Source organism: Hemicordylus capensis, chromosome 17 (genome assembly GCF_027244095.1).
Source record: "Hemicordylus capensis ecotype Gifberg chromosome 17, rHemCap1.1.pri, whole genome shotgun sequence".
In the NCBI taxonomy this organism is placed as follows: domain Eukaryota; kingdom Metazoa; phylum Chordata; class Lepidosauria; order Squamata; family Cordylidae; genus Hemicordylus; species Hemicordylus capensis.
In genome coordinates, this window is record NC_069673.1 from 3022376 (window position 1) to 3040093 (window position 17718).

General features: G+C 50.4%; 1 protein-coding gene across 2 annotated transcripts in view; it reads left to right on the plus strand.

The window, feature by feature from the left end:
* Positions 1–17718, plus strand: part of RALGDS (ral guanine nucleotide dissociation stimulator) — a 125438-nt gene that overhangs the window by 19107 nt on the left and 88613 nt on the right. The window contains exon 1 of one of the 2 annotated variants that reach the window (XM_053282225.1): positions 15242–15858. The exons of the other annotated variant lie outside the window; for it this stretch is intronic. Coding sequence (XP_053138200.1) covers positions 15763–15858 — 96 coding nt within the window. The 5' untranslated portion in view covers positions 15242–15762. Of the gene's footprint in view, positions 1–15241; positions 15859–17718 lie in introns of those variants that run through there. 2 annotated transcript variants of the gene reach the window in all.

The following is a 17718-nucleotide window of genomic DNA, read 5'->3' on the forward strand; positions in this document are numbered from 1 at the left end:
CTGCTTGTTTTATGTCCTTCGGAGTAGGCAACTGTGTGACCACTTCAGGCCATCTAGAAAACTTCGAGGCTGACTGGGGATTTGAACCCAGTTCTTCCTGGCCCGAGGCTCTATCCACTACTCCACGCAGCCTGTCCAGAAACTAGACCAAGGTTCTGTAGGGTGCTGGAAATTCCCCAAGGGAGAGAGCCCCATATGGAGAAGACCCTTAGCAGGGCAACATCAATGTGATGCCAACATTCGCCAGTGCTTGCTTTAAAGCAAGGAGATGGTGGTCGGCCAGGCATTTTAACGCAGGTAGGAAAACACAGCGGGTTTTCCAGATGACAGCCCTGGCCTGAAAATCTGCTGTTTCCATTGCTGAGCAGCTGAGTTTCCTCTCTCCACAGCTCCAGGACTGTGAGCGTCTCAGGACTGGAGTTTTACTATAAGAATCCAGGCAACTCTCCAGAAAGGGGCCCACGTTTGGGAGGAGATTTGACGCCCTCCTCCTAATGGGGTCGGCGCAGGGCCTTTGCACGACCTGGCAGGCGTCCATCAAAGCAGCAGATGGCTCTCTGGGGACCCTGCCTGCTTTAATCCTCAAGCCTCCCCGTCCCGTCCCCCCCTTCCTCTTTATAGAAGAAATTGTGCAAAGGAAACAGAGCCAATATCGGGCGAAGGGAAGGATGTGCACACTTGCCGTGACCCTTCCTGCTTGGATTCCCTTCCTTGTGGGCAGCCAGCCTGATTTGGAGGTGGGAAAAGGCCCCTCTCCAGTGGCGGCCCCGGGAGGAATTCGCTCCCCAAGCAGCAGAGGCAAAGGATTTTGGGTACTCTTCGGGCAGGACTTGGTAACAAAAAAGACACCGGGGAAGAGGGCAAGTGAGGGGCAACATGAATCTAATACGCTTCACATGTATGCTGCATTATCTGTGTATGTTACGTGGGAAGCTGCCATATACTGAGTCTGACTCTTGGTCCACCTAGCTCAGTATTGTCTACACAGACTGGCAGCAGCTTCTCCAAGGTTGCAGGCAGGAGTCTCTCTCTCTCAGCCCTATCTTGGACATGCGGCCAGGGAGGGAACTTGGGACCTTCTGCTCTTCCCATCCCCTAAGGGGAATAACTTCCAGTGCTCACAGGTAGTCTCCCATCCAAATGCAAACCAGGGCAGACCCTGCTCAGCAAAGGGGGCAATTCACGCTTGCTACCACCAGACCAGCTCGCCTTCCCAGACTCCCAGGCTATGAGTCCCTTGCATACCTGTATAAACCTCAGAACGTACGGGTTGGGAGGGACCCTGGGCGGTCCTCTGTTCCAGCCCCCTGTACAGGAATCAGCTGCAGCAGTGGGTCCTAATCTGTGGTCCTCCAGACGCTGGAGAAGCCGCTGCCAGCCTGGGTAGACAACCCTGAGCTAGCTGGACCACGGGTCTGACTCAGTATATGGCAGCTCCCTCTGTTCCTCAGGCCCTTGCTTAAAAGTGCCGTATTGCCGCCCCACCAAATGCACCCCATCTGTGCCTTTTTGCAGGTCAAGTCTCTGGGGCTTGTAGCCGGGGGCTCCGAGTGACGACAGCGCCTTGCTATGTTGTCTGGATAAACAGGGTGGTTGCCGGGTTCCCCAGCTCCTCCCTTGGCTGACTCTCCCCCCGCTCTGGGTCACGGGGCGGGCTGGCTGCTGAGCGTGCCTCATCCAGGTGAGGCGGTCTTGATCTGGGAGCTCCCGGCAGGCAGGGAAGTGGCGGGTGTTACTCATTGTTTTGGAAGGCGCGAGCGATGAGGAATGTGAGCGCGTTCCCTCCGGGACGGCCGCTCTTCTCGGCCAGGGCCGCGGCAACCCCCCTGAAAAGGCAGCCGCCCTGGAGGAATGCCCCGTCCTGGAGACGGGTCCTGGTGCAGGAGAAGGCCCCCTTTCCAGTGATGCCCCTGCGGAGGCATCAAGGCAGGAGAAAGGTCAGACGGGCGACTGAGGTGTTGGAGGAGTGGAGCAAATCTAAGCTGAATCAATCTGCCCAATCAATCTTGGCCAAAAGGGTCTTTGGAGGGGAGCTGTCGCTGAGCATGTGCAGGCGCGCCCTGGCTCCGTCCCCGGTGGCATCTCAGCTAGGGCGGGGAAATTCGGGCCTGAAACTTTGAAGAGCCGCTGCCAGTCGGTGTCGACAATCCTGAGTTAGACCGAGCAGGGTCTGACTCCGTAGAAGGCGGCTTCCTGGGTACCCTCCCCACGATGGCCTTTCGATTGCTGAGCAGGGTCCTGAGTGCTTTGGAGATTCGTGCTGGGCTGCGTTTGTGTGTTGCTTGTACTGGGTGTTTCTGTGGCGCTCTAGATTCCTCAGTCTTGTGCCCAGAAGAGTAGGAAGCGTTGCTGATCCCTGGGCTGGTGCGCAACTGGTGCACGACCCACGTTCAGGTTGCTTTGTTAGGCGGGTTTGGAATATCAGAAGTATGAATTCATTTGCGTATCTTCAGGCTACTTCTTTATACCAATTTATGTTGAGGCTGTATTTAAAATCTAGGCTGAAAATGATGCTTCCCAACTCATACTTATAGCTGCCTTCTGCTGAGTCCGACCTTTGGTCCATCTCGCTCAGTATTGTCTGCACAGACCGGCAGCGGCTGCTCCAAGGTTGCAAAGCAGGAGGCTCTCTCTGAGCCTTGTCCTGGAGATGCTGCCAGGGAGGGAGGTTGGTACCTTCTGCATGCAAGCAAGCAGGTGCTCTTCCCAGAGCGGCCCCACCTCTTCCAGTGCTCACACATGTAGTCTCCCGTTCAAATGCAAACCAAGGCAGACCCTGCTTAGCAAAGGGGACAATTCAAGCTTGCCACCACAGGGCCAGCTCTCCTCTTCCTTGGAGCTTCTCATGATCCAAAACAGTCCGAGGAGGGCCCAGCCAGAGTACAAGAGCCATGCCCGCTCCTGATTGGCGCTCCTGTGTTGGCAACGATCAAGGTAGGAGGAGAGGAGAGTGATCGTGTGGGAGCCGGGTAGGACCGCTTTTTGTCCACCCTCGATAAAAGGCTGCAGGCAGGATGTGCGTAGGCCACGCCTGGCCTGCCCAACTCCTGCATCGTCCCTCTCCTCCTTCCTTGATCTTTGCGAACACAAAACCGCCAGTTGGAAGCACACGTGGCAATTGGAAGCACACCCCAACCCTGTTTAGGGCCGTGAGAACAGCCCTCTATTTTCTCATAACCTGGCTTTATAAACCACTTTGAGAACGTTTTTGGTTAAGAAGTGGTTTGTTGTCTGTCTATCTATCTATCTATCTATCTATCTATCTATCTATCTATCTATCTATCTATCTATCTAATTCTCGGCAACTGGACGGGGGAGAAAACGGTGGCGGCAGGGGGAGGAGAAAACGGCAAAGGGGCAGGGAGAAAGTGGCAGCCATGGCCGGGGGGGGGGGACTGAGAACGAGGGGAGAGCCGAGAGGGGCGGGGGAAACGAGGCGCAGATGCTTTGCACCCGGGCCAGTCTGTTGTTGTTGTTGTTTGTACTCCTGTTACTCGTGTTTTTAACAGAGCAATTTCAGGGAACATCAGACCTGATCGAGGGGTAAGATCTCTGCTCCAAGGAGCTTTCAGTTTTACATTTTGACCGTGGGAAAGAAAATGGGATGGGAGGGACGGCGGAGCGACTCAGTGGCTGCCTGCCTGTCGAGGATAGCTAGCAGCATTTCCACGTCTCGTTGGGCTTCGCGTGAGCCTTGTGGGTGACTCATTGTTGTCCCAAACGTGAGTCTGACTGAGAGTCCTTGACTTACCTGAAGCGGCCCCATGAGTCAGTGGCTGAGCTGAGACCTGGCCCCCAATCTTGCTCCTTCTCAGGTACATCACCAGAAGGGGTGCCTGCTCACTGCACAAGAGGCACCTTTTAAAAGTGGCGATTTTCTTTGTTGAGCGGGGGGAGCAACCGGCCCTCTCCATCCCCAGCACAGCATCCCTCCAGAGGCTATTGCTGGTGTGTCTGTCTTATGTTTCTTTTTCAGATTGCAAGCCCTTTGGGGAAAGAGGACCATTTTGTTTAGTTATTTAGTTAGTTAGTTTATTTATTTATATCTATGTAAACTGCTTTGGAAACTCTTATTGAAAAGTGGTATATAAACATTGGTTGTATTCAAACATTCTTCAGGTGGCCTTGAGCAGGTCACTATCCCAGCATCGTTGGTTTCTTTATCAGTTAAATGGGCATAACATTGGCTTGCTTCCCAGGGATGCAAAGAAAAGGGGCAGGGATTTTTTTATTTTTATTTTTTACAGTGTAAGGCTTGTCTGGCCAGATCATCTAGTCTGGTTGTGTGTTTTCAACAGTGGCCAGCCAGATAGTCCTGGGAGGCTCACAACCTGATATAAAAATACCTTAAAATTTGCCTCCTTTGAGGGGGAATGAGGTTGAATATGAATAACAAGCTTACAAATACATTCATAAAAGTTACTTTCCTGCCCGCCTGCCCAAACCGACCTATGTTATGCATTTGGGGGATGCAAAAAGCCAAGAACGAATTCTTGAAAAGCTTCCATACCTAGTCACCTGGAAGAAATTATCTGCTCGCCCCAGGTGAGCAGACAGATGGCTGTTTACAAGCCTGATGCCCTTGTTCTCTTCCTCTCCCCCATTATTTCTGGCAGAGTAAGGGGATCTAGGGAGCAGAGGAACATTGGGGAATGTGAACTCGTGCACATAATCTAGCAGTCCTGGGTTCAAATCTCACCTCTTTCGTAGGACTACCATGTGGACTGGAGCACCTCCCCACCTCCCAGCCTCCTTTCCCCACGTGTGAAAAATGAGGTTGAGTCAATTGTGAAGGTACAACAGTTGCCAAATGCATTGTATGTTTAAAAAGTCTTATGGAAAATGATTGAGAAGAGCTTGTATGCCACCCTTTGCTAGCTGAATAAAAATATGGTTCAGACTATCACCCCCACAAGACCTCTCCCTTGGAGAGGAGCAAAGCACACATGCATGGAATTCCAGAGACATTATGCTGCAATGCCTCCAGTTGCAAAGGATTGTCATGAATTTGTTTTATAGAGTTTAGGCCCAGACAGGAAGGGCGTGCCGTGGGATCGGCTGGGTTCCCTGGGTTTGAGCAAAGATGCGTGAAAATACCTTTGCTATGCAGCTCCGACGGGCCTGGGTGGAAGCAAGGCCCAGCTCCCAAGATATCCCGAAGGAAGAAGGTCCTGGAAAACAAGTTTGCATCACCCAGGGTCCTGGTTTTGCTGCAGCAATCTCTTAATGCCACAAATAAGACAAATATTTATATACCGCTTTTCAACAAAAGTCCCCCAAGTGGTTTGCATAGATATAAATTTAAAAAAATTGGCTCCCTGTCCCCAAAGGGCTCACAATCTAAGAAACGAAACAGAAGACAGACACCAGCAACAGCCACTGGAGGGATGCTGTGCTGGGGACGGATAGGGCCAGTTGCTCTCCCCCTGCTAAATATAAGAGAATCACCCCTTTAAAAGGTGTCTTTTGCTCAGTTAGCAGGGCGGGGCTGGGAGAGGAGGAGAAACCTACACTGGATGAGGGGTCTGGAAATCAAGTCCTATATCAGGAACGGGAGATATGAGAGCAGTCATCCAGTATCTGAAAGGCTGTTGCCTAGACGAAGAAGCGGCCATGTTCTCTGTTGCGCCTGAAGTTGGGACTGGAACCACCGGATTGAAATGCCAAGGAAGATGATTCAGGCGAGATATTGCTGGGAAGAATTTCCTGCTCGTAAGAGCAGTTCTGTGAGGACTGCTGAAGCCGATTCCTGCTCTGAGCAGAGGGGTGGACTGGAAGACCTCTAGGGGCCCTTCCAGCTCTAAATTTGTATTATTCTATAAGCAGGTAGCTTCCGAACTTGGGGTTTAGGCACCCCGAGATCTCTATACCCGTTCATAAGAGCCACCTTGTTGGTTCGGAGGGGGGGAAATGTGCCTGGGAATGATGCGAGTTCTAGTTCAACCACCGCTGGCGTGCCAAAGGGTTTCCTGTGCCTGTGATTGGTGCCATGCGCCAATTTCCTTCCCTTGTTGCTTGTCCTCAGCGTCTGGTATTCAGAGCTATACAACTTGTGTATATGGAAGCTCTATTTAGCTGTTATGACCGAGACACAGGTTTCTTCTCCACAAATTTCCTAATCCTTTGTTAGAGCTGTCTGAGCTAAGGACCATCTATCTTTCATGCAGCAGTGAATTCTGTCTGTTAATTATTCATCGAGTAGGGTGCCCCGAAACTTGTACTTGGCACAATGACTTAATTTTATAACTTTTTACATTTTATTTTTAAGCATTGCTTGAATTGGCAAATGTCAATAATAACAAGTTCTAGGAAGAACTAATCTGCCTACTTTCCTTTCGCGATCCCTACAACTGGGTTCAAATCCCTGCTGGTGTGTTTCCCAGACTGTGGAAAACACCCGTATCAGGCAGCAGCGATACGGGAAGGTGCTGAAAGGCATCCTCTCACACTGCATGGGAGGAGGCCATGGTCAACCCCTCCTGTATTCTACCAAAGACAACCACAGGGCTCTGTGGTTACTAGGATTCGAGACCGATTCGACAGCACACGTAAGCTTTTACAACTGGACTAAATTTGGTTCAACGGTTAGGTGGTCCACAAGTTAGCCCATTTGCGCCTCAAATGTTTACATGTCCGCCATTTTGAACTGGGATGGAGGACATCATTATCACAGACTATGCTGTTGAGGTGTCCCTGTGTGTCACTACAAGTGTGTCCAATTTGGTTCATATTGGTCCAGGCATTGCAAAGTTGATGGGAAGGGGGGACACACAGAATGCCGGCTGATCTCATAAGCCTACTGGAAAGTAGGCGCTAAATGGAAAATTTCTCCAATGGAAATAACTAGGCAAATGTTAAATCACAATAAAGGTCAATGCACAAGTTTATGGATGTGTGCAGGGATTTGCATCTTTGGCTTTGCATGGCTTCATTTGAAGTCAGGATTAGTTTCGGCTCCACGTGAAGAGCATAGCTGAGCCCGCGCAGAGTGCCTTTCCCTCCCACTTAGTTGCTGGGGCTGATGTCCACACAAGGGGCTCAGAAAGCTAGCTTTCTTGCAGGCTTTCAGCTGCAGTACTGCTCATTTTCAAAAAGTTGCATCTGAAATGTCTTCTGATCTCAAGCCGGGGATCTCCTGTCAGACACAAACTAGGATTTTAATCTCTGCTTTTTGTGGTGGAGAAAGTGGGACATAAACAAGCTATCCGGGTCAAGCCGCAGTGGTTTCCAGGTGTGTGTGTGTGTGTGTGTGTGTGTGTGTGTTTGCTGTCTTTGCCGCAGATATGAGATTTTCCCTTGATAAGCTTGCCTTACTGATGAAACAAGCTCTCCTTTCTCTCTCTGCCTTGAGGTCACAAACTGTATCTGTCAGAAAGAGCATTCCCAGAGATCCCCGTCTGGGTTCCCGCCCAGCATATGGGGAAAGCCCTTTTGGAAGCAAAAGGGCGGAAGCAGCCCTTTTGGAAATTCAGTATCCATGGCAACCTCAGGTAAAGTCCATCACCATGACAGCTCCGTCTGATTTGTCCTTTTGGCATTTCAGAAAGCCGAGGCTGCATTTTTGCCGAGAGGGCGTCCACTGATAGAAGAATTTGTAGTTGATTCATCGTCTGTGTCTTTAGATTTAAATAAACATTGGTAACCAAAACAGCAATCTGGATGCCTTTTTCTAAAAATAACACTCTGGGAGAAGGAGGAAATCTCTGGTTTTCATTCTTGGTTCCGTGTTATGCAATCGACAGGTATACTGTTTACTTTGAACCTGACCAATTAAAATTTGTTGTCAATAAATCCACTGCAAATTTAGCTGACTATTGGCGGAAACTGGCCCAAATGCCTATTTTTGGCCCGTTTGATGGACATGCCCTGTGATGCTGAAATATTAAGAAAAGATTCACAATACTTTTGAGTTACTTTTGGGTTACATGATACCACAAACCTAGGGCAGGGATTCTCAATCTTGGGTCTTCAGATGTGGTTGTACTACAGATCCTATCATCCCCTGCCTCTGGCTGATTGTGGCTGGGGATGATAGAATTGTAGGCCAGCAACAGTTGCTCCAACTCTGGGGATGCAAGTTGGAGAACCCTTCACTAGATCCTTTAATTATGTTGCCAAGTTTATATTTAGCATAATGTGTGAGAAAAACAATGGACACTTAATGGGTAGTTATCAAGATTATTGTTGGCTACTTGTTGGCAAAGTTATCTTCTAACTTTAAAGCAATGGTTATTTAAGATGGGAGGAGGGCTGGTCTGCTTTGTGGTAGCAAGCATACTAGCAAAGACCCTTTGCTAAGCAGGCTCTGCCCTAGTTTGCATTTGAATGGGAGACTACTTGTGTGAGCTCTGTGAGACCTTCCCCTTCAGGGGATGGAGCCACTCTTTTGGGGAGAGCATCTAGGTTCCAAGTTCCCTCCCTGGCAGCATCTCCAAGATCGGGCTGAGAGAGATTCCTGCCTGCAGCCTTGGAGAAGCCGCTGCCAGTCGGTGTAGACAATACTGAGCAAGATAGACCAATGGTCTGACTCAGTATTTGGCAGCTTCCTATGTTCCTGTGATGTGGCATGTTGCTGAAATGGTGATTGAACTGATGTAAGTAAATTTGTCGGAAGTAAAAGCTGAGATACTCGGAGACATGTCTTCCATTTAAAGTTCTGTTCAAGAAAATTACAAAAGTAGGGCGATACCTTCTCATCGTGCTGGGTGTCTCCTTTGTGATAAAAGGTTCATATTATTTGTTAATCCCTTTTAACTCTTAGGGGATACCAGGCCGCTCAGCTCTCTTGCTTCTGGTGCGTGTGTGTGTTTTGAATGGTGGTTTTTTGGTGTGTCATGGTTTTTACTATTTAACTGATTTTGAGGTTTTAAATGATTTTTCTGGAATTATATTTTGACTTTTGTAAACCGCCTTGGGATGCCGATTGATTTCTCACTATGTAGATTTCATGACATCATGGACGTCCCTGGGATTTTCGTGCACTTTAATTTGACTTGGTCTCATGTGCAGTTCTTGTATATGAGAAACTGTATTTTCTCCCTTTTTAAAATAAAGATTTAATTGGTTGATCTGTTAAGTTAGCTATGATGATCTTGATTATGGTAGTGACAAGAAGTTATAGCATCTGTTGAGCAAAAACAATCCACTCTGTTGGGGGGCTGTTTCTGGTCTCATACAATTTAGCGGGGGGGAAAGGGGGGGACTTTTGAGCTGTTAAATGGCTTGAAAAAAATGACTCATATTGTTTTTGCGAAACAGAGAGCTTTGGGTGACGCGGTGGGGCTGTTCATATGCTCTTGTCCTGGTCAGATGTGCCTTTAACTCTTCGCCCCCGCTAATAAATAAATTGAAGACGCAATTCTGTGCAGAGTTAGGCCCATATGATTTCCATGTGCTCCAGGGTGCTTATCTGTGCATGGGATCAGACTGCATGGGTTAGTTGATTAATCTACTGATTAAATCCGTTCAGGCATGTAGGCGTAGTCATTAGAGGCGTAAATGAGGTGTTTAGTCTCTGGCTGTTCTCTTATTTCTGTTCAGAAGGGGGGGGCGGTTTGTGATAGTTGTTGGGGGGAGGGCAGTTTCATAGTGATCCTCCCCACCACCCGCAAACAAAATTGTCTTTAACAGGGGCCACATCCTGCATAGCACTGAGCTCTTTCGGGATGGCAACATTGCATGCAGTTGTCTCCATGGAGACAGAACACAGTACCTGCTTGGCGGATGGAGGCGGGGGGAATCTGTAGCGGGAGATCTCATTTTGGAACGAAACCAGCATCCTCAGCTCCCGACACCTTTGGGATATTTTGGCACTTGGTGCGAAACCCTCACTGGTTTTGGAGCGGTGGGGCGGGAGGAACAACCCCACCGAGTGCTAATCATGCCTCTTTGGAGTCCCCGAGAAAACTAATTAGTTTTTCCTCTCTAATGCTCATTATCTGCTTTGCTTTGCATTGCTAATTGATGCTCTGTACCTATTAAGAGACCGGTTGGTAGTTCGGGTAAGGTCTTGATTGCGGATTAATTTTGCACGCATGCCTTTTCCGGAGAGCGTAGCTGTGTTCCATCAGGAGCCAGGGACACTCTGGCGGTCTCGACAGGAATAGCAACTCTCTCTCATTTTCTTCACTGAGGGTGGGGCCAATTTATGCTGTATATTCAAGAATATTGCTTGTTTGCCTAGAATCTGTTGACTGACTGGTGCATGTGTGAATGGCTGCCGTGTGTGAAAGTCAGGGGGAGGTGTGAATGTTCTGTGGGTGATGTGTGAACTGTGGTAGTTTATTCACACATCAAATCACGATGGTGATCAAGTTACGAATATCAGGGATGTGCACGGAATCTGCTCGAATCGCTTCGGCTTCGGGCGAATTCAAAACGATTCGAGCGAATCTCCACTCTGTTCAGTGGTTTTGAATTAAAAATGATTTGGATTCTGTTCGAATCGATTTGAGCGAATTTCGTGCACATCCCTCATGAATATACAAGAACTACTCAGATAGCCAGTGGTGCTGTTTCAGGACGGTTGCCTGCCTAGCTGAGATATTTAACTGGCTAACCCAGGGTTCTCAGCCTTGGGTCCCCAGATGTTGTTGGACTAAAAGTCTCATCATCCCCTGCCATTGTGGAAGTGTATGATGGGCATTGTAATCCAGCAACATTTGGGGACCCAGGTTTGAGGAGCCCTGAACCATCCCCTGGGCTGGATGGTTGCCGTACTGAGAGAGGACTGCTATTGTGTTAAATGTGGCATCCATTTCTCCTCTTGCTGTAGCACTCTGATGAGAGAAGCTGCACCCTGGCAAAATTCTCCCTTGTATGCAACTCATAATATATAGGACCCTTCTCTGAGATTGGCCCTGAGACCCTGGCTGGCCCCAGGGCACGTAATCATCTATTGATAGATTAGCTGACTGCTAATGGATAGGCGCAGAGAGGGACCACAAGGCACACCCAGAAATGTTAGTTCTTGGGGAGAAACTCAGACCTTCCTCCCCGAACTAGAAGATGACCTGAATCTGACTAGGTCCCCCCCGCCGCCGCCAAGTTATTTGATGTTAGAAATCGGGGTGTGTGTGTGTGTGTGTGTCATTTTAAATACAGAGTGCTGTTCTTTCTGGGTAAATACACCTGTATTTAACTTCTATTTTTAAAGGGGGTCGTCTTAATTTCAGGGTCATCTTCTATTCGGGTAAATGCGGTACATAGGTTTGCCGGCCACTGAATGTTCAAAGGAAAGTTCTCCTCCTGTCAATGAACAGGGCATAGCCAATAACATTGGAAGAAGGGAGGAGAGAGAGAGAGAGAGAATGAATTGGGAGACCGGGTGAGGAAGCCAGGAAAATCACTGCCACTGGGAGACCATTGGTGTGTGAACCATTACACAAGACACAGGTCATATAAAGAGGGAAAGGAGAGGGAAATCTCAAACAGAAAAATAAAGAAAGGGCTTCCTAAAAACAAGGAGAAATGGATCTTAACAAAAAGGAAACAAGAGGGGAAAATTGTGAAAGCAACGGAATATATGATCAAGTTTGGAAAAGATGGTTCCACCCTACAGTTCTGCTTCGACTACTGCCCTATTCTGTTTTGAAAAGGCACGCAGATAACTTGCTGAGTTTTCCAGACCAAGTTGCGGTTAGTAGCGCATGCGCAGACGATGGAAAAGATAAAAAGGAGGTTGCCATATTTTTTATTGCCCTGCTGTGCTGTGCTTTTAACAGCAGACTGGATTCATTCTATTTATTATTTATTTGAGTTCTACACCGCCCTTCCAAAAATGGTTCAGGGCGGTTTACACAGAGAAATAATAAATAAATAAGACGGCTCCCTGTCCCCAAAGGGCTCACAAACTAAAAAGAAACATAAGACAGACACCAGCCACAGTCACTGGAGGTACTGTGCTGGGGGTGGAGAGGGCCAGTTACTCTCCCCCAGCTAAATAAAAAAGAATCACCACATTTAAAAGGTGCCTCTTTGCCCAGCTAGGAGGGGGAAAGCAGGGGGAAATTTAGAAAAAGAAGCTTTTCCTATCACTTTGTGTGATTTGCAAAAGCTTCCCCTCCTTAACTCCTTTTGCCTTGGACTATTGTCAAAGCAGATGAGCTTGCCCAGGATAAGAGGTGGCAACCATAAACGAAGGTAATACAGAGCAGATCTGAAAATAGAGATCTCCACCCTTTGCTCTACCTTTCTGTCGCCATCCATGAACATGGCACTTTGCAGACAAAACTGAGCTAGGCCGACCAATGTTCTGACTTGGTATATGGCAGTTTCCTATGCTCCGAAGTTAGAGGATAGATTTTGGCTGAACATTAGGAGAAGCTTCTTAATGGTAAGAGCAGCACAGCCATGAAACCGACTGGGGAGGTCGCTCCCTTTTGCTGGGGGTTCTTCAAGCAGAGGCTGGCCAGGGGGTGGCCTAGATGGCCTTTTGGACCCCTTTGGCTCGCTGATTCTATGACCACTGAATGCAGATTTGTTATTGGTTAGCATCCTTGAGCTGTTCTACAGCTGGCCCCTTCCCTGTGCTGCTTGTCCTGTGCTCAGACCATGAAAAACAAATTGTTCCGCGACATATTTTGGTTCCTGGTCAGCTTTGACATTCCATCCAGGACCCCTTTCCTTGGGCAGAGGATGTTTGGGGCTCGGACAATGCTGAGGGGGTGGCGACTTCCTGATAGAAACAGCCTTCCCTGCCGTTTCTGTGAAGTTTCTTCAAAAGTGAACCTTTGATGCTGACCTCTGTCGCTGGGCTCTGTTCTCGGCGGCAGCTACCTGTGTCTAAGAATAATACACTTGATGCTCGAATTCACGGCCAAGCTACACTTTAAATGCTCTGTGTGTGCCCTTTGGAAGGGGTGAAATGGCAGTCATGGGGGCGAGGTGAGGAACCCAGCATATAGGGAGGGTGCATTTAACCTTACCCCCCCCCATTACTGGTCCCTCTAATTCCCCCCCCCATCTCTGTGGGAATGAGTTTTGTTCTGAGCGGCATTATCAAGGCAGTGTGTGCACACCGTGTGCATTCAGAGTGGGGCCTTCCTGATTCAGCCTGAGTGGGATCTAAAATGAACTGAGCAGACATCCAGAAACTTGTGAGCGTGCGCACGTGTGCATGCCTTAGAGCAGTGGTTCTCAACGTGTGGGTCCCCAGATGTTGCTGAACTACAACTCCCATAATTCCCAACCAAAGGCCAATGGGGCTAGGGATGCTGGGAGTTGTAGTTCAGCAACATCTGGGGACCCACACGTTGAGAACCACTGCCTTAGAGGGAACAGTGCCCCCCCCCCATGCATCGCAGGCCTCTGTGTACCTGAGGAAAAGTGTCAAATGCTGTTTTCTGTGATGCGTTCACGTCCCCCCCGCCCCAGGAAGCAGCATCAAGCTTCCGTTTGATTTTATGTTGGTGCACATACCTACTCGCTAATTCTGTCTCTTCCTCCTCTGTGGTGGTGACATCCACTACATGTGATATAGGAGGTGAGCTGGCCTTGTGGTTACATATGTGAGCAGGTTTATTAAGCAGTTTTAGATAGAACTTTATTATGGTGCACTGGAAACGGTTTTATGTTTGTATGTTTTAGAATTGCCCCGAGGAAGGCTTTTAGCTGAAATGGGTTGGGCTCAATAAATGTTTTCAAGCATCGTGGGACGTAGCCTTTTCTTGTTGGTGATGATAGCCACCACCACGTGTTGTGTGTGTGTGTATATATATATAGAGAGAGATATATAGATATATATAGAGAGAGAGATCCTCTTCCTCCCTCCCACCTCTCTCTCTTTCTCCCACTTCCTCCCTCTTTTGCTGCTGGACTGATTATGAAAAGGGGGAGGAAGTGAATTTCATAATCAGCCCAGCTGTACATGAGGGAGGAGATGGAGGAGGATGTGTGCACCCTGTGCCTAAGGCAGGTAGCAGCGAGGAGGTGGTGGCAGGGGGGCAACCCGCTGCCTGAATTAACTGTCCCACGTTGCCTCATGAAAGAACCGCCCCTGACTACAACCTCAAGGCAAATGCCCCCTCCATGCTGTTAGCCTCAAAGATGTCAATAGGCGCTTCTCTCCTAGGTCTAGCATCAGTTTTACTACCACTGCTACTACAAGTAGTAGTAGCACTACTACTACTACTAAAGGTAATAGTAGTTTTGGAGAGGTGCTTTTTGGGGATCATGTTGTAAGGGGAAAGGGGTTAAAATATTCCTTTTGTATGTGCTGCAGTCCCACTGCTGATCAGCGTGTCCCATCACTGTTGTTTAACTTTAAGCACACACAAACTACATGTTTGTGTAGCCTTTGGTGAGGAATGTTGTCAAAAGCTTTTTGGAATTCCCAGCCATGGCCTCAGATGGCAGATTTTTTAGGAACCAGTAGGATGGCAAAAGGCATCCCCATAACCTTGCCTGACTCTCTCTTCTGTACCCCACCATCAGAGCAACCCTCTGCCACCAGCTGCTCCTCCTTCTTGCTGCTGCTGCCTCCTCCCTTGTTTGCTGATAATGAGAAGGGGATGAAAGAGGAAATGAGGAAAGGGCATTAGAGCACTGGAGATGCTCTACAGCGGGGCTTCAAAGGCCATTGGAGCTGGGTATGATGGGGGCTGCCGTCCTGCAAAATCTGGGGAGCCAAGTTTGAGAACCCCCCCCCCATCACTGTAGAGAGCAGCTGCACTGCTGCAAGGGATGAGGGTGTGCACACAGGATTAGGTGGCGGCCATCGCCAAGGCCACTTGGAAAAAGGGAGATGGATGGATTTGGGTCCTTTCCTTGGGCACGAAGGAAGTCACCTCGGAGAGCTGCTGCTAGTCCAAAGTAGACCATACTAGTGTCCGACTCAGCAGAAGGCAGCTTCATAATAACCTCCAATGCAGCACAGGGATCTCTGCCCATTTTGCAGGTTGCGCCCAATGCTGGTCCTCCTTCTGTCCTCCCTCCCTGGAACTCCACGCCCTCGGTCACAGTGCCCACAAAAAGCGTCTGCCCCACCACTGGGGAGCCCTTAGACTGTCAGCCGAAAGCGGCGGGCGGATCTGTGCCATTCCCAGGGAGGCGTGTTGACAAGCAGGAGAGCTGGTGTGTGCCCGCCTTTTGGCCAACCATGCTCTGGATTTGGGATTCTCCGGGCTTTTGCGGAGTATGAATAATTCAGGTTTCCCTGTGCCCCTGGGGAGGGGGAGGGCGTGATCCTCTGGATACAATGAGAGGATGGGCTGCGGAGGAGGAGGGGGAGCAGCTTGGCGGAGGACAGCCGAGTTGCCCACCCCCTCCTCAGCAGTCTGGGGCTTGCCTGCAACGGAGGACCGCAGGGAATCGCTGCAGCCGGTGAGAGCCAACCCCTGGCAGAACCTGTTGGGTCTTGGGAGACAATGCGAAGGTTCGTGCCGAGTGCCAGGCATATTGATGAGGCTGGGGAGCTCCTTGCCTGCGTGCCAGCCAAGCCGCGGGGAAGCAGGTGAGGCGAGGCGGACGGGAAGGGGAAGCCTCTCCTTGTCCCAGGGCCGGGAGGCAGCTTTGCACCTCTGGAGCGGGGCCACCCACCGCGGCTCCGACACGCCCGCGGAAACCTCTGGCTGTCGCCTCGGCTTGGATCGGCCCCGGGGAGGAAACGAGGCGGCTTAGGCGGCAGCAGAAAGCAGCGGCTGCTGTCAAGATGCTCCGGCAGCGCTGAGCGGCGGGAGTGTGGGGCTGCCAGCGCTCTGCTGCAGGACTGGATTTGGTCGTGGAGCGGAGACGCGTCTCCCCTCCTCCCTCGGCTGCTGGAAGATGGAGGCCAAACCTTTGTTCGACATGCAGAAGGCGCTTGTCCAGCCCTTCCAGATGTGTATGTTGGATATCCCCCTGAGTGTGCAGGATGATGACGTGAGTACCACCGAGGGGGCGGGCAGGCAGGCAGGCAAGGTCTGGTGGACAGAGGCTGGGGTGGCCAGGGGCCGTGCACCACCCCGAATCCTAAACCCACCCACCCCAAATTGGAGGAAGTTTGGGGGCAAGTTATCCAGGGCTGGCCAACCATGTTCTGGTGGTGCGGGTAAAAATTTGCTACAGACATATGCGCTGCTTAAACGGCACATGGTTCCCTGGAGTGTTCTCCGCAAGCCCCATTGCCTCCCGTCTGTTTCAGTGATGCATGTGCAGGAGAGCTTCCCAGCTCACAAGAGTGCTCTTGCTCTGCTCCCCTTCAGTGCCGGTTGAGCTATCGGTGCAACCTGCGCTGAAGAGCCTCCGGGTTGGATCGAGCCCCGCGAGTTGGGTTCCTCCGTCTCCCCGCTCTGCCCCCCTTCACGGCATCCACGACCCGCCACTTTAAAGGGACGGCCTCACTTTCCCCTCGCGGTACGGCCCGCTCCGGAATTGCCGAGGGCATTCGAACGGCAACGAGGGCCTTGGTGGCAACAAGTTGTGTGTGTGTGTGTGTGTCCCCCCCGCTTTGAAGCGGCGCCCTGCGGGGCGTGTGGCTCTGCTCCCGTGTAGAGCACCTGGGCAGGAAAAGGTGTCTTGGAGAGTTGTCGGTGTCGCACCTTAGAAACCGGGAGCGGCAAACATGGCCCTACTCCTGCGGCACTCCAGGGCATCCCCGTGTGAGTGTCCGTACATGGGTGCTGTGCGTCAAGGCAGGACCCTTGCGGGAGTGGGGTTCTGGAAGCGGGACGTGACTGCAGAGGTGAATTTTCCTTCCAGGCATGCCATAAATCACCACTCTGGCCCCTTTCTTGCCTGGTTCAACTTCCTCGCGGTCCGCTCCTTGACGCCGAGTTAATGAGGGGCAGCAGGATTAATGACTTGGGGGCCCGAATCTATCATCATTATTAACTAGCCGGATCCGTGGTGTCGTGGCAAGGGTTGGTGGGGTAGAAAGGACCCATATTTTGCGGCAAATGCCTGATGGCGTGTGTCTCGGTTTGTTCTCGGGGACATGTTTCCCACCCCTCGGCCTCCTTCCCGGGGTCGGCTGGACCGGTTAGGTTCAGGGGCTGTTTCATCCAAATGACGGAATCTGACTTTCCTCTGTGCGGGTGCAGAGTAGTGACAGGGCACAGAAGCCAGGATGCCCCAGCGGAAACCTTTGTTTCTGCCAAGTATTTAAGTGGCCTTTGGTCAACCGCCATCTTCTCAGACTCGGCTCCCGAATCTGCAAAACGGCTGTAATAGTGCTGGCCTACCTTACAAGGTTGTTGTGAGGACTGCTGAGAAAATGTAGGTGCGGTGCTTTGAATATTTAACAACCTACTTCATATGTCGATTAAGACGAGGGGGAGGGGTGAACAGCAGATATGGGGTCCTTGGCGGCCCCTCCTCTCGGGGTAACCGTGGGTGGCCCACGTTCTTGGAACGCATCTGCCCAATTAGAGTGATGCCCCTTCAGTCAGTGACAGCTATGGGAGAAGGTAAAGGGATGTCGTTGTGAATGTTGCTGGGGTGGTTCTGCCTGTGTTGTCGTCGTTTCTGGGCCGAGGGGACATTTTGTTCGCTCCAGCCCTGGATTGGAGCAACTTGAGAACCAAACTTCTCTTTCGGTCTGTCGTAGATTCGAGCCAGCAGGCAGAATTTGGTTCTGTTACGTTTTGCACAGCGCTGAATTTTGGGGTGCTTTTGCAGAACGACAGAGACTCTATCCCAGGGGTGTCCAGATCAAATGCCCTGGTGGTCTGTGGGGGGGGTGAGGTCCATTTTCAACACATTAGTTATTACATTAGAATTAATTACAAAAAGATAAAATAA